The 14340-nt window shown below is 56.1% G+C and overlaps 1 protein-coding gene across 1 annotated transcript in view; it reads right to left on the reverse strand.

Moving 5' to 3' along the window:
• PHACTR3 (phosphatase and actin regulator 3) overlaps positions 1-14340 on the reverse strand; it is a 243048-nt gene that overhangs the window by 87561 nt on the left and 141147 nt on the right. The window contains exons 2-4 of the mRNA XM_087444870.1: positions 13232-13393; positions 9254-9331; positions 1616-1798 (exon numbers count right to left, since the gene is read on the reverse strand). Coding sequence (XP_087300996.1) covers positions 1616-1798; positions 9254-9331; positions 13232-13388 — 418 coding nt within the window. The 5' untranslated portion in view covers positions 13389-13393. The remainder of the gene's footprint in view (positions 1-1615; positions 1799-9253; positions 9332-13231; positions 13394-14340) is intronic.

The raw sequence follows: 14340 nt of genomic DNA on the forward strand, positions 1-14340 counted from the left end.
CTCTGCTCTCAAGAATCCATCCCCAAACCAAGCATCTGGCTAGAGAGAGTGCCCGAGGTTGCAGGGGCGTTGATGGGAGCAGGCACATTCCTCAGAGCTGAGCAAACACAAAGAACCCGCCGAGGAGAAGTGCCAGGTGCCAGCAGGAGGCTCTGTGGCCAAGGGCAGGGTGTGGCTACAAGAACCACAGATGGGAGGCAATGGATGCTTCACTCAGCCATCAAAGTCACGACAACCAGCAACCTGAAGTCTGATGCCAGGGGACATGTGGACAGGGGGTTGCCAAGAGGGCCTCTGGGAGAGGCCACAACTGTCCCAAGGGCCAGAACTTTTCAGACCCCAAACATCTATCACTTCCCAAGACAGGGGGAACTGGAGAGGTACAGCCACCCCCAGGGAGGGCAGCACATGCCTCTTGGCAGGTGCCTGCTGACGCTGGAGGGACACTGTGGACGGGGCAGCCAGCGACAAGTGTAGGCGTGAGACTTCTCTGCCAGAAGGAAGCAACAGAGAACAGATGCCCACTGGCTCTGAAGCAGAAGACCTGCCGGCCACAGAAGCCCCAGCAGGCTTGTCCACACGGCCTGGACTTCCAACCTCCCACACTTGTGGAGACACAGCTCAAGTTCCAGCCCCTACGCCGGGCCTGTCCCAGTCATGCTTGCAATTTACGAGGGAACAGGCTTCCAGCTCGACAGTGAGCTCTCCCGGAAGATATCTATAAAAACACTCCAAACGGGTCAGAGAGAGCGGGTGGCGTGGATCTCTCAAAGCTCCCAGAGGCTTCTTTGGTGGGTTCATGCTTCTCTTCCTTTCCGTCCTTCTTTTCTTCCTTTCTCCTCCCCTTCCCCACAGCTGGCAACTGTCCTGGCCTATTCTATTAGAATAACAACAGTAAGAACCACCACCACCAATAATCACTCAATGTGGCAGGCACTGTGCTAAGCTCCTCCCACCCTCCAAACAACGCTGATACAGGCCCCACTGTTTCCCCATTTAACAGAGGGGAAAACGAGGCTTAGAGCAAGGCACCAGGCACAGCAGGCAGAGACGCAGTGAGGAGTGCCCTGGCACACAAGCAGTGGGGCACACCGCGCCTTCCCCTGCACCCAGCAGCTCCGGGGCGCCGCGTGCAGGCACCGAGGCACTCCACCAGGGAAAGAGGCCATCCTCCGCGGAGGAGGCAGCCACCTGCTGCAGGACTTGGGCCACCAGGAAGGTCCCTCTCCCTCTGTCCTGCCCTACTGTCCTGGGGTCAGCTAAGATGCTCCCACAGGACACCGGCTCCTTTGGAGAGAATGTTCCTGCTCAGAGGTTCCCAGTGAACAAGCAAAGATATCCTGGGAGGAGGGTACATGGGAAGGCCACCTCTGAACATCTTTAACAAGGCTGTGTCAGACTTAGGAAGACGCTGGAGAAAATAAATGCTCCAGCAAACGTTTAAATTCAGCCACATGGCGGAGTGTAGCAGGACTCAGAGCCCGGGGCACGGCTGTGCCTCTGAGGACAGTCTTCTAGGAGCCATTGCCCAGGCCCTGACTGGGGACCCCCTTTACCAACCCAGCCGACGGCCATCCTGGCAGCAGTTCAACCCCACACCATCTCCCGCCAATACCTGCATCGTCCGAATGAGCGTCCGAGGACAGCAGCTCCTCCAGGGAAGCCTGGTCTGTCCCGGGGGCCAAGGGGCTTCCCGGCTGGGCTTCTCCCGAAGTCAGAGCCTCCTGCTTGGGAGTGGACGGCTCGCTCTGTGCAGCTCCGGGGCCTCCGTCAGGGGGGCACGCTTTGCTTTCAGCATCTGCAAGGAGATTCTGCTGTCAGCTGAGCCTGTCCTCTCTGCCTGCAGGCTTTCATTCCTAGGAAGTGCCCTCCTGGGAAGTACGCCACCCCGGGCCCTGGAGGGTACCCTACACCCCTCCCACACACCCGGGAGCCCCTCCCCACAGCCTGTCTTCGCATTGCAACACCCACTGGCCTCTGCTCTGTGCACACCACTGCCTGCCTGTGCGCTCTCTTACTCCCACACCCTCGGGAGACTGCACAATGCCCCCACCCTAACCCCGGCTCTGCCTTGCGGCTTGCTTCGGTCAACGGGACATCAGCAGCTTTGATGCAGGAGCTTCAAAGGCGCCTGCACGCTCCTGCTTGCTCCCCCTGTGGACCCCGGCCCTCGCCCCGAGGACACACCCAGGCCAACGTGCTGGGGGATGAGAGGAAGGTGGGGCAGAGCCAAGCTGCCCCCGTCCTGCCAGCCAAGGCCGGCCCAGACAGACGACAACCAACACTGTTGCTGTACGCCTCTGAAGTACTGGGGTTGTTTGTCACGTGACACTTTCATGGCTGCACATAACCAACTCTCCGCTGCACCCACCATCCCACCACTGATGCCCCATTATGCAAACGTTTCTCAATCACCCACTACGCGTCTGGCACGGTGCCGACTCTGGGAAGGCAGAGATTAACAAAATGCAAGCTTTGTCCCCTAGGGGCTCACACTCTGAGGCATGGTGAGCCCAGGAATGGGGGCACAGCCAAGGACTGAGCGGGGGAGCAAGGAGTCTCAAGGACCAGACAGGTGGCCGTCCCAGAAAGGATGACACCAGCCTCCTAGTTGGGCTGAAAGGAGGATGTGGTGCCTCCCTTGCTTGGGGTTCAGCTGCTGAGGCCTTTGAGGGTCCGGCCCTTGACTGATCGATCACCACCAGGGTCATCTTACTGATGAGGGGCTCAGCGCTCAGCAGCGTAACAACTGGTCTGGGTTACACAGCCACAATGTGGCAGGTCCAGGCTGGGAGACGCAGCCAGCTTCTGAGAGACAGATCACAGCCCAATGCACAGCACGCCCACATGGTCCCCGGAATGCCCCTTAGTCCCCACAGCCGGTTCGTCGAGGCCACCACTGCACAGAGCAGCAGCGAGACCGGCACATGTTCACACAGCCGGGAGGCAGCAGTGGGGGACCAGCCCAGCTCGGATTCTGGACAGTGTCCTCCCACGTTGCTCCCATCATGGCAGCAGGAGGAGGAGGAAAGGTTGATTTCAGAGTCGGGGGCCCCCTGTGCCCAGGTCGGTCCTGATTCCTACCTGCTGTCCTTGTGACCTTCAATAGTCCTTTGACTCCCAAAGGTGTCCTGGGTGGACACGGGCAGGTCACCCTACCCATGCACCCCACGCCACTGCCAACAGGACTACCTGTGCCCACACAGCAAACGTTTCTGGGCCTCAGTTTCCTCATCTATTAGATGGGGATGATAATCTTACTACGTGCTTCACAGTGTCACTTGGGGAATTGAGTTAACACAGATAACGTGTCCAGGACAGAGTAAACACTGTATGTGCGCTGGCAATTATTGTTATTGCTGTTGATGATGACCGGTTTTTGATGAGGAAGAAGATGATAAGGGTGATGGTCTGGCCACTCGGCCTGGGCCCTGTGCCCACGTGATAACAACAGGCTCAGGGGAGAGTTTCACAGGCTCCCTTAACAGGGTCCTCGCCGCACCCAGGACTCAGGCCAGGCCCCCGGCATGTGGCCCTCTAAGGGATTTGAGCCTGTAATCATTGCTCATCATGTTCCCTCGACTGCACATCTGTCTCCTGGGAAGAAGGGCAGAAAGGTTGGTCACACCAGAGGTCTAGAGATTTGGGGCTAGGAAGATATCATCTACGCAGCCATGTCATCTGACCAGGGGGTCCAGGCCAGGGGCCGGCAACCTTTCCAGAAAGGGGCAGATGGCCGGTATTTTAGACTTTGTGGGCCACATGCCATATGGCCCATGCTGCATATTCTTAAATTTTTTACTTTTACAAAAACCCTTTAGGTTTACAAACCAGGTCCTGGCCCAGGTGAGACTCTCAGCTAGATTTTGCCAACTGACTCCTAAGCTAAAAAGAGACTCAGACGCAAGCCAAAAGAACCCACCCAGTGGAGAAAGTTAGATATCACAAAGCTCAGAACTACAGTTTCTTGGATCCTCTCTCATGACTGGTTTACTCATACCTGGCACACAGTTGTGACGGTCTCTGCCACCAGCTAACCTGGCCCTGGGTGACAGAGATGACAGCCAGCACTCACTGAGGGTGTGCACTCTGCAACACCATCTCACCTGAACTCCATGACCATGTAAGGTGAGGCTGCTGCCTGCCGTTTACAGATGTGGACACAGACCCTTGGAAGAGGCATGCCATTTGCTGCCGTGACTATCATTTTTGATAATAATAATGATGTCTCCATCATCATCATCAGCAAAATAGTCAGAACATTGAATCAGGAAGCCCCAAAGGTCTCCAGCCTCTCACTGGGCTCAGCAAAGGCTCCAACCCCAACGCACCATCCTGGAATTCCTCCACCTGCTTCCGCAGCTCAGCAGACTCGCAGGACTTTTCTGGGCCGTGCTCAGAGCCCCGGCTCATAACCATGTTCAATGAAAAGTTACAGTTCCCAAAATAGCCCTGGTAGCAGGGCTGTTGCTAAGAAACGCTGGTGGAGGCGGGGGAAGCCATGGGCGGCTGGTCCCCTGCTCCTCTCACCGTACAGTCGGCCCTCCCTCCTGGCCGTTTGCCATCGGACGCCATTCTCCTTCTGAGCTGCAGAGAGGAGCACACAGCCGGGCGCCTGTGTTACGTACAGAGTAGTCACAGTGCAGGGGAAAGTGCCACAAACACACACACATGCAGGCACACATGTACACAGTGAAAGTGCATACAAGCACACACATGCATGCAGACACACACATGCACACACATACATGCAGACACACACTGCCCCCGGCGTTCCTGCCACACAAGCACCAGATAGACTTCACTTGTCACTGCCCAGTTCCCCTGAGGAAAGAAACCTCGTGTCTCTCAGGTCACTGAACACAGCACCAGGGTAACAACCCTCTCTTTCTTACATCCAATGATGGAGAATGACATTCCTTCAATTATTGAAGAAAATGCCAAATGGACACGTACTGGAAGATGGAGGGAAGTCATTCAGGAACATACACAGCGTCTGGCTGAGAGAAATGAGCAGGCTCCTGTCCTCAGTGAGTTTGGGCTGGGGACCGGGCGGAAGGGCTGGGGACCGGGTGGAAGGGCTGGGATGCTGACCGGCCCTTGCTTGCTCACAGACGCTTCAGAGGAGGATGGCCAGAGCAGTGAAGCGGGAGTGTGGGGAAGGGTCACCTCCTCCCCTCCCCATGCAGAACTGGTCCCATCTCACACGGCTCATAACAGCACAAACGGGTCCTTCCGAGGTTCCAGCAGACTACCAGACTTCCAGGAACGAGAGTAGAGCAGGGGGTCAGAGTGGGTCATAAAGTGCACGTGTTAATAGTATCATAAAATAACACACCCCCCAGAGAGAGTGAGGGCAAACCCGTGCCCTGCACACAGTCCTGGGGACTCACAGGCTCTCACCTGCAGGCCCTGTCCAGCGGCCAACTCTCCCGTCACACTGCTGACTGCTTTGTGGGCAAACTCCAGGGTAACTGACTCTGGGGGCAAGGGGGTATCCACATGCGTGTGTGTGTGCAGGCCAGAGGGCCCTCCCGGGGTTTGTCCTGGCCAAGGAAGCTCAAATGCGAGGTCTTGGGGCTGCTCAGGACTCCGGGCAGCTCTGCAAGGGTCTGTAGCCTGAGCCATGGAGGCCTCTCTGGGCCCCTCCATCACTGTCACCCACTCAGCCTTCCAGGTGCCCCCTAGTTGTGAAGTCTTGGGTACAGTGTGGCCAGATTCAGCGGGGCAGCTGGCCACCAGGGGGCGCTCCTGGCTGCACATCCCGCTGGGCTGGGAGCAGGTGGTGGCGGCTCAATGATTCCTTATTCCAAACCCAGGAAACTGCTCTGCCCTCCTGCGGAGGCCCCAGGAAGGGAGGAGGCGCTGCGTTCCCACGGGGGAGCCTCAGAGCTCACTTTCCAGCCCTTCTGGGCTCTGGGCCCCAGCCAACCCTGAGCTGGGAGGGAGCGGCTCTACACTCACGGATTCCTATCCACGGGGCAGGAAGCCTCCTTATCCCAACGCCAGGACGAATTAGGGGCAGAAAGGCCCTGACCTGGGCTTGACTTTCCCCCAGTGAGAAAAGGCATTTTCCCAGCAAGTCTCAGCAGGACTGAAACAATAGTGCAGGAGGTATGTACCCCGGGGGCCTGTTGCCAAACATCTTCCCGTGTCCCATTATCACTGTGCGTTCATCAGAGGTCAGACATGCAGCAAAGAATTCCAGCGTACAGGAGTTGATGGTGAAACATACCTCTCCTCCTCTCCCTGACCCCAGGCCCTTCCCAGAGGCCACCCGTTACCTGCTTCCAACATGCCCTTCCAGAGACACCCTGGGCAGGCTCACGGCAGACCCACTCAGCCCACCCACCCCGTCTGCCCTGGGCCCCCACGCCTGCTTGGAGGTGTCTTTGTCACTCAGCCGCTTCTTGAGGAGTCTAATGTTCTTAACTCTGTCCACGTTGGAGAGAGGGGCAGGGAAGACACAGGCCCTGTGGGACCCAGGACCCTCTCCCTCTTTCTAACCACCTTGCACCCTGCCTTCCTTCACGGGGCGCCCCGCTCCCTTCCACACGGGGCCCTGCACGTGCTGCTCCCCGGGCTGGAAGACGCCCTCGCTCCCTCGTATCTCTCGGCTTCTCGACCTTGGAGCACCAAAGGAAGAAGCGGCCAGGGAGGATTATCAACTCTGCGTCCCACCCCCAGGTGTTTAATTTACGAGCTCCCTGGGTGATCCTAATGTGCAGCAAACTGAGAACCAGCCTGTTCTACTCCTGCGGCCTCTGGATCCCGCTCAAACATCACCCCCCGACCAGGTCAGGTCCCCCGTGTCATGTCCTCAGGGCGCTACATGCCTTTCCTTCACCACACTCATCTCAGACATGATATTACACTTATTTGTGGGATTATCTAATGCTTGTTCCCCCAACCTTGAGTTCTGGGTAGATGCTATTCTGCTCACCTGTATCCCCAGCAGCTAACACAGACCCCAACACATAATAAGTGCTCAGGAAAATGTTGTGTGACAAGTATAAGTGCATTTTCCACTCTTGAGGAAAGACTGTTTCAGGGCCCTCTGGCTCCTGGTCCATAATCACTTAGCGAGAGAGAGAGTAATCTAAAGTACAGTTGGTAACAACACCGTGGGGGCCAAATCCAGCCCACCTGTTCTGTAGAGTCCCGAGCTAAGAATGGGTTTCACATCTTTAAACAGTTGAAAAAAATCAAAAGAAATATCATAGTTCATGACACATGAAAATTATAGGAAATTCAAATTTCAATGTCCATAAAGTTCTATTGAAACACAGCCACGCCTGCCCCTGTCTGTGTGGTCCAGGGCCGCCCGGCCACACAACAGCAGAGCCAAGTAGTCGCCACAGAGACCGTACGGCCCCCGAAGCCGAACGTATTTCCTATCTGACACTTGCCAGAAACGGTTCACTGACCCAACCTAGAGTGACACTGGAGGAGGGCTGGTGGGTGACATCCCAGCGAACACACGGAGCCAGGGGAGCAGCTCCCGCAGCAACCCTGTCAACTCGGCCGCTGCCACGCTGACAGCGGACAACTCGGCCGGGTTTGTCCCCGCGTCTCTGTTCTCCGTCCATCACAAAGTCGTTTTACAAAGATTCAGAGTTTAGGAAAGGCAAACCACTTCTCCCGGAAGTTTTCCCCTTTAGTTATTCAACCATCACTTCATTTTTGACGGGAATCAAAACCACACCTTTACTGATTCTTCATTCAACAATATTTTTTAGGACCTATGATGAACAGGTCTTAGTCCTGTTTCTACTTCCCCTTCCCCTCCTCCAAGATCCGGAGTAAGGTTTGTCGGCAACATGTTCAAAATGCCCGAGTTTGGAGCTGCTTTGTCCCATCCAAATTGAAAGAGCCCAGATTTCTAGCTCACCAACAACATTCTTCCAAATCCGAGAGTCAGACTAGAACATTCAACATCTGACCACAGGACTGATTCCAAGCTCCCTTTCACATGCGAAGTCTGATTATTAGGATTTGATCAGTGGTAGTATTTACTAGAATAACATATTAATTATTTGAGTATTATACAATGGCCAATGTAGGTTTCCCCTGAAAATAGCATCATCAGAATATTTCACTCTTTGAATCTAAAGAACGGAAGTGATGACAAAGGCTTCAGACCATGTTGGGCCTGTGAGCCATTAGGCCCGGCCAGGCTCAGAGCATTTTATAAATCTGATTCACGGACCTCATGAGCAACCTCCCTAATTCCTCATACCTGGGCCCAATTACAAAGACACCCGTAGTATTTTAAGGCTGAAAGGGGGAGATGGGAATCTTGATACACCCTCGGGGAACTGGCTCCTAAGGCTGGTCCTTCAATCGGGAGGCAGGAGTTGGTCCAGCTCCAGAGAGACTTCTAAGCGGCAGTGAGGGTTTGTGAAATGCCCTCCCTAAGCTGTAGCATCTCAGAGAACTAGAGAGCATGCAGGGTTAGCGTCAGGATCCACATCCTGGGCCTCACGCCTCACACTGTCTCCGCGACGCAGACAGAGGAATGCAAGAATTTTGTGAATTAATTGTGCTAGCGATAATAACCGGTGTTTCTGAAGGATGCAAACAAAGGCGGCCACGCAGACACCACCTGATTAAGATCTCCAGGCCAGAGTCTGAACAGCGTCTTGGCCTCCGGCTGTGTGACCCGGGGCAGCTGCCTTCGGGACCCTCACAGTCTTCATCTGCAAACTGGGGATAACAACCACGTCTGCTCCTGGGGATGCTGTGAGGGCGAAAGGGATAAGGCGGGTCCAACGCCTAGCACAGCACCAGCATTTCATTGATGCTTAATAAACGGGAGCAGCAGTAGTGGGTGGTAGTGGAAGTAAAAATAACCTGCCCTAATGAAGGATGAAATGTGAAGATTAAAAAAATGAAAGCCACTGCTACCACTTCAGGGGAATCAGAACTAACCACTAACTTAATCCACACCCAGCTCAGGCGGGCAGCCACAGACAATCCCCAGGGAAATGACTGCTCTCAGCTCCGAGCCCCAGGAGGAGGCGGCCTTAAACTCACTGACGGGTTCTTGGAGGCCGCGAGGGCTGGGCCCATGGGTCTTGACTCTGGGAGAATTCCTCCAACTGTGGAGGCCTCATTTGGCTCCAGCCACCACACCTGGACACCGGACTCCTCCAGTTCCCATCCCGCCCTGACAGGCTTCCTGGGCCCACACGAGATGCCCAGGTCTGCACTCCCGGGCCCAGCACCCCACCCGGGCGGTGGTCCCACTTACCCTGCTCCATCATCTCCAGCAGCCCCTTCTTGATGAGCTCCTCCCGACCTTGCCTGCCAGCCATCTTCTTCTCCAGCGCTGCACAACACACAACACCCAGGTGAGTCACGGGCAAGGACGTCGCGTGGCCCCGGCTGAGCCTCGGCCAACGCCGGCCTCCAGTTGACAGAATGGAACAGCGAGGCAGCAGGTGACTTCGGGGTTAGGGGCCTGGCCCACGGGGAGGGGCTGTCTGTTCAGGAATCTCAAGCTTCCTTACTGAGCAATCTGCTGGGCAATGTGCTCGAAGCACAGCAGAACAGCAGCACACTGAGTGGATTTTTCAAGGCGATAATTTCTGTGATTCATCTGAAAAGCAACACCTCGTATAACACCCTTCTCTAAGCTGGCTCCCACTGCCCATTCCTACCCCCTGCCAGATGCTCCTTAATTTACCAGCTCAGGAACGCATCCTCTCTCTGCCCCCGAGACCCCGGGGCACTTTTCTGCAGTTCCTATTATCATTTGCTAAACACATCCTGACCACTCGTCGTGTCGGTTCACAGACCAGACTTCTGAGCAACTGTCCCACCAAAGGGTTATCCAATAAACCCCACGTTAATGCTTTCAGAGAATTCACCAGATGAACAGGGAGGGAGGAGGCCGGGCCCCCATTCTCCTCCACCACCCCTAACCTGCCAATTCTTGTCAATTCCTCCTTCGGAATAGCCCTTCCCGCCTCCCCACCCCAGAGCAAAACACTCCAGCAACCTGCCCCCAAGTTCTCCCTGCCTCTGCCTCTCCCCTCACGGGGGGGCAGGGGGCTCACTCCACCTGACAGTCTCTACCTTTTCTCTAACTGCCCAGAAAACGATGTGCCTACAGTAGAACTCAGTTTCCAAATACAAAGCTATGTAATCCCGCAGACCCTGTCTTTGAAAGACGCAAACAAAGTGCCGGCTATTAAGCCTGGATGACAAGGGCCCACGGGTCACCTGGTCACCGTATCTGCAATCACTCTGCCCGATGAGTGAGGGCTGCAGTGGGGACACAGCAGCCGCACACCTGTCGGGGCTGAAAGTCTAGTGGCAGACAGACAACAAACAGGTAATGACGATGAAGTGACTTAATTTATTCCAAACTACTTACTGAGCACCTACTGTGTGCCCGCGGGGGATACAGCTGTGAGCAGGCCAGGCGTAGACTCTGCCTGAGGGCCAGCACATTGGGGCAGAGGACAAACATCTAAAAACAGGCGAGTGAATAATCCAGAACTGGAGGGCACTGGGGCGGGAGTTGGTGGGCCGGGCTGGGACATCAGTGGGTTCCCCTGAGGGTGTTTACACTGAGAGCGAAGGATGAACAGGGAAACCCAAACAGTTCAGAGAGAAGACATTTTCGGGCAAAGGGGACATAATTTCCCTTCTGCAGCCCAATGTCCAATCTAGTTTCCAGGTGCCGGACGCATGGATGAAACTGAGAACTTGAACTCTGACTTTGGGAGGTGTAGGTAAAGAGGCTGCCGTCCGTCTGAAAAACAGGGACGAGCAGAACGAGGGAAGAACCGAGGGACCCCGTGGTCCCACCAGCACTGCACGGTGCTCACAGGGACCAGCTCGGATTCAGGCCATCGCCTGTACTGACTCGTGAGTCCTCCCAGTGGCCCGAAGAGGCAGCTGCGAGGGTCTGCTGTCCCCAGCTCAGGGCACTGCCCCCACCACCCGGGCCACCCCCAGAGCAGGCACGGGCTCAGATGAGAGCCATTGTCATGGTGCTGCCCACTCCTCGCCCCGCCCAAGCCACTGTTGGCTTCATTTTTTTTCTTTAAATCATCTTTATTTTTACTTTATCTCAACCGAACCAATGACGCCTGTGAAATCAGGGTTTGATATACTGAAATAAATAACATCCCACACTTAGGGGGAAAGAACAGTTTAAAATAAATAAACGAAATGCAGTCCTGTTCCCCAGATTTCCAAATGTTCATAAAGGGCCCGAAGGTGGGGACACTACAGGTATTAACCCGGGGACCCTCAATGCCCCATAGGGTTCCCTCAGCACCCTGATGACCTTACAGGTCACTCGCCCACTATGACGAGGGGGCCTGGGGACATGGAGTCCTCAGAGCATGCAGCTCAACCCTCTAATCCCACGACCTGGAAAATATCAGGTGCTCCCCCAAGGTCATAGAGGTTACTCTGCTCTGGTCCCCTCGGCCTTCACTGATGCACAGACAAGCCTTCCCCAACTTAGTGCCTTTGCATGGGCTGTTCCCACTGCCACAATGCCCTTCCCTGCTTTCCTCAAGGGAGTCAACGAAGTTAGCTCAATGCTGCCTCCTCACCTGGGTCTTCTCAGACCACCCAACGGAAAGCAATGCCTACCACTGCCCACTTCCTCCCCAGCACCTACTCGGCTCCTTCGGGGCCCACCACAGTCGTGACTGCGACTGTCTCGCATGTTGGTTCACTGCTCACTTGTCTGTCGCCCGACTACCCACTCGCGGTAAGCTCTAAGCAGGCAGGGCCCGTGTCTACCTTGCACCTGGCACACAGGAGGCGCTCAAGATTCACTGAATAACGGTGTTTGTTCTGCTCTGATTCTTGACAAGGAGAATTCATCAATCAACTTCTTGGGAGGTTAACAAAATAATTTCGTAAAACGTAAAACAGTGTGAGTGGGGGACCTGCTGCTGTGGCAGCCCTGCACTGGCTCTGTCTCCGCCATCCTGAGCCCTGCTGTCTGTGCCTCTTCAAGGCTGGGAAGGAAACAGGCACCCAGGGGACCGCCAGAGGCAACAGCCTGAGACGGCCACTTACCAGGCCAGTCCCCAGGGCCTGGGACTAACTCCGCGTGAGCAGCTCCCACACTAACTGTTTCCCGCCGTAGCTAACAGGCGTGTGGCTCAGCCAGAGGCCTGTGGGAGCTGAGATGCTGTCTCCCCCTGGGGTTTGCTTCTCAGAGCACCGACCTCCCCTCCACCAAGGACTCCAGGGACACCCTGTCATCCAAGAGCCAGACCCGCCCCGGCCCCACGACCTGCTAATTGCCTGACCCTAGGAGTAGCTTCCCCTCTCTGAGCCCCTTCCCATCCCTGAGACGGGCAGGGTCACAGGAAGAGACTGGCTGACAGGAGTGGTCCTGAGGATTCAGGTGGTTAGAAACGTGCTCTGTGGCTATTCCATCACGGGCAGTTGCTTTACTGTCACCACACGCGTCTCCAGCGCTTCAGTCTCACGGCCATAGTTTCCGGGGTGGATTTCGAGGGAGCAGGGGCAATGGTACAACATGTCCCGACCCAACTTCCCACAGAGCTGGGACTGGCAGGGTGTGAGGATGCAGTTGCAGGTGAGTGGGGAAGCTTTTAGATCCTCTGGCGGGAGGGCATGGGGACAGGAGCACCAGGTAGGAAGCCTCTCCAGAAAGAGAGTTAGGAGCCAGGCAGCGGCTGGCTCTGGCCTCCAGGAGGAGAAGCCATGAGGCATCAAGCCCAAACCGAGGGCCTTAACCCTCCGAATCACCAGGCGCCTCTCAGGGACCGCAGGATCCGGACCCAACCCAGGCCAACTGACCCCGAATCTCTGGAGAGGGGCCCAGGCCCCAGGGTTGTCAAAGTGAGGTTCCAGGTGCAGGAGGGCTGGGTGCTTGCTACTCGGGTGTGGTCAGCAAGTGAGGGACTGTTATAAGTCAGGGTCTCGGCCCAGCCCCGCTCTGCACTGACTTGGAGTCTACAATTTTAACAAGGTCCCTGGTGACGTGTGTGTCCCCCAGGGTCTGGGCAGTGAACGGGTTAGAGGCGTGCCCGGAGCTGACCCGCCCCCAGCCAGGTGGGACCTGGAAGGGCCAGTGGAAGGAGGTGACCCAGAGGAGGCTGAGCAGCTCCTGCCAACAGAGGCCACAGAGCACAGCCTGCCGCTCCCGTGTGGGGCCTGGGAAGACAACATCGGCCACGGAAAGCAAGGTGACAATGACGCCGGGTCCCCTCTCCCCGGTGCTCACCGGACGTCGTCTGCTTCAGTTTCTCGTTTTTCTTTTTCCTCCATTTCCAGGGTTTGAAGATCCTGCCCAGAGTGGCCAGTTTGCTGTTCCTCCGCACGGGGGGAGTTCGAATCCCTGAGACCAGATATTCGGAGCGTGCTGGGGGCGTTTGGTCCATCTCATCTGCAAGATGAAAACCAAGGGAGGGCTCAAGTGACCGCCAATCCTGCGTGACTCCTGGGGGGGCGCCTGAGGTGATTCCCCTCACCCCGAGGGGCCACCAGTGATTGTCCAAAGCCTAGGGCCCAAGAGGGTCCTCAGAGCAATGGAGACTCTCTGGGGCCCATTCCAAACGGGTGTGCCTACAGGTGGCACCTGCCAGCTCATGAGTCCGTGTGCTCCACATCCCATCTGTGGAGACCCTGCCTCCTGCAACCCTCTCAAGCCCACTGGAGCCATAGGGGTTTGAAGACAGCAAATTCCACCATGAAGCCTCTCCCACCCCAGAACCTTTGCTCCCACTACACCCTCCCCCTGTGCTGCTCTCCCCTCAGCTTCGTCTCTACCGCATAAACTTCAGCTACTCAGCTCAACCTGACTTCCTCCAGGAAGCCCCTGCCTTCTCCTGTCCCAGACGAGGGTCAGTCCCTTGCCCTGTGCTCCCGAAGCCACTGTGCAGGCCCCAAGGAGCTGTAATGATCCCCGGGTACCTGCCCCTCCCGCACAGCTGTCAGCGCTCTGCCGTGGACCCCAGCACAGACCTGGCTGTGCTCCTCAGCGCACAGCTGCAGAACAAGTCAGTCCATGAATGGACAAAGGGAAGCAGCTCCCCCTGGATCCCTTCCTTGTTCAGAAAACCAGGCCACTTTTGTACACTCTGTGGGCTGCATAAAGATGGATGCCCGAGAAAGCTCATGGCACTGTTGTTTGTCATACAAGAGACTGGTAGCCACATACCCACCCATCGATAGGGCACTGGTTAAGTCATCATCCTTCCTCTCAATGACCCGGGTACAGACTCGGAAAAGAATAAAGCAGATCTCTGTGTGCAGACAGGAAACCTGGCCAAGACAAACTGCTAGGTCAAAAAAAGTCAGCATGCAAAATCACACAGTATATGCCACCAACGA

This window comes from Ceratotherium simum, chromosome 21 (genome assembly GCF_057802395.1).
Source record: "Ceratotherium simum simum isolate JZ-2026a chromosome 21, ASM5780239v1, whole genome shotgun sequence".
Lineage (NCBI taxonomy): Eukaryota > Metazoa > Chordata > Mammalia > Perissodactyla > Rhinocerotidae > Ceratotherium > Ceratotherium simum.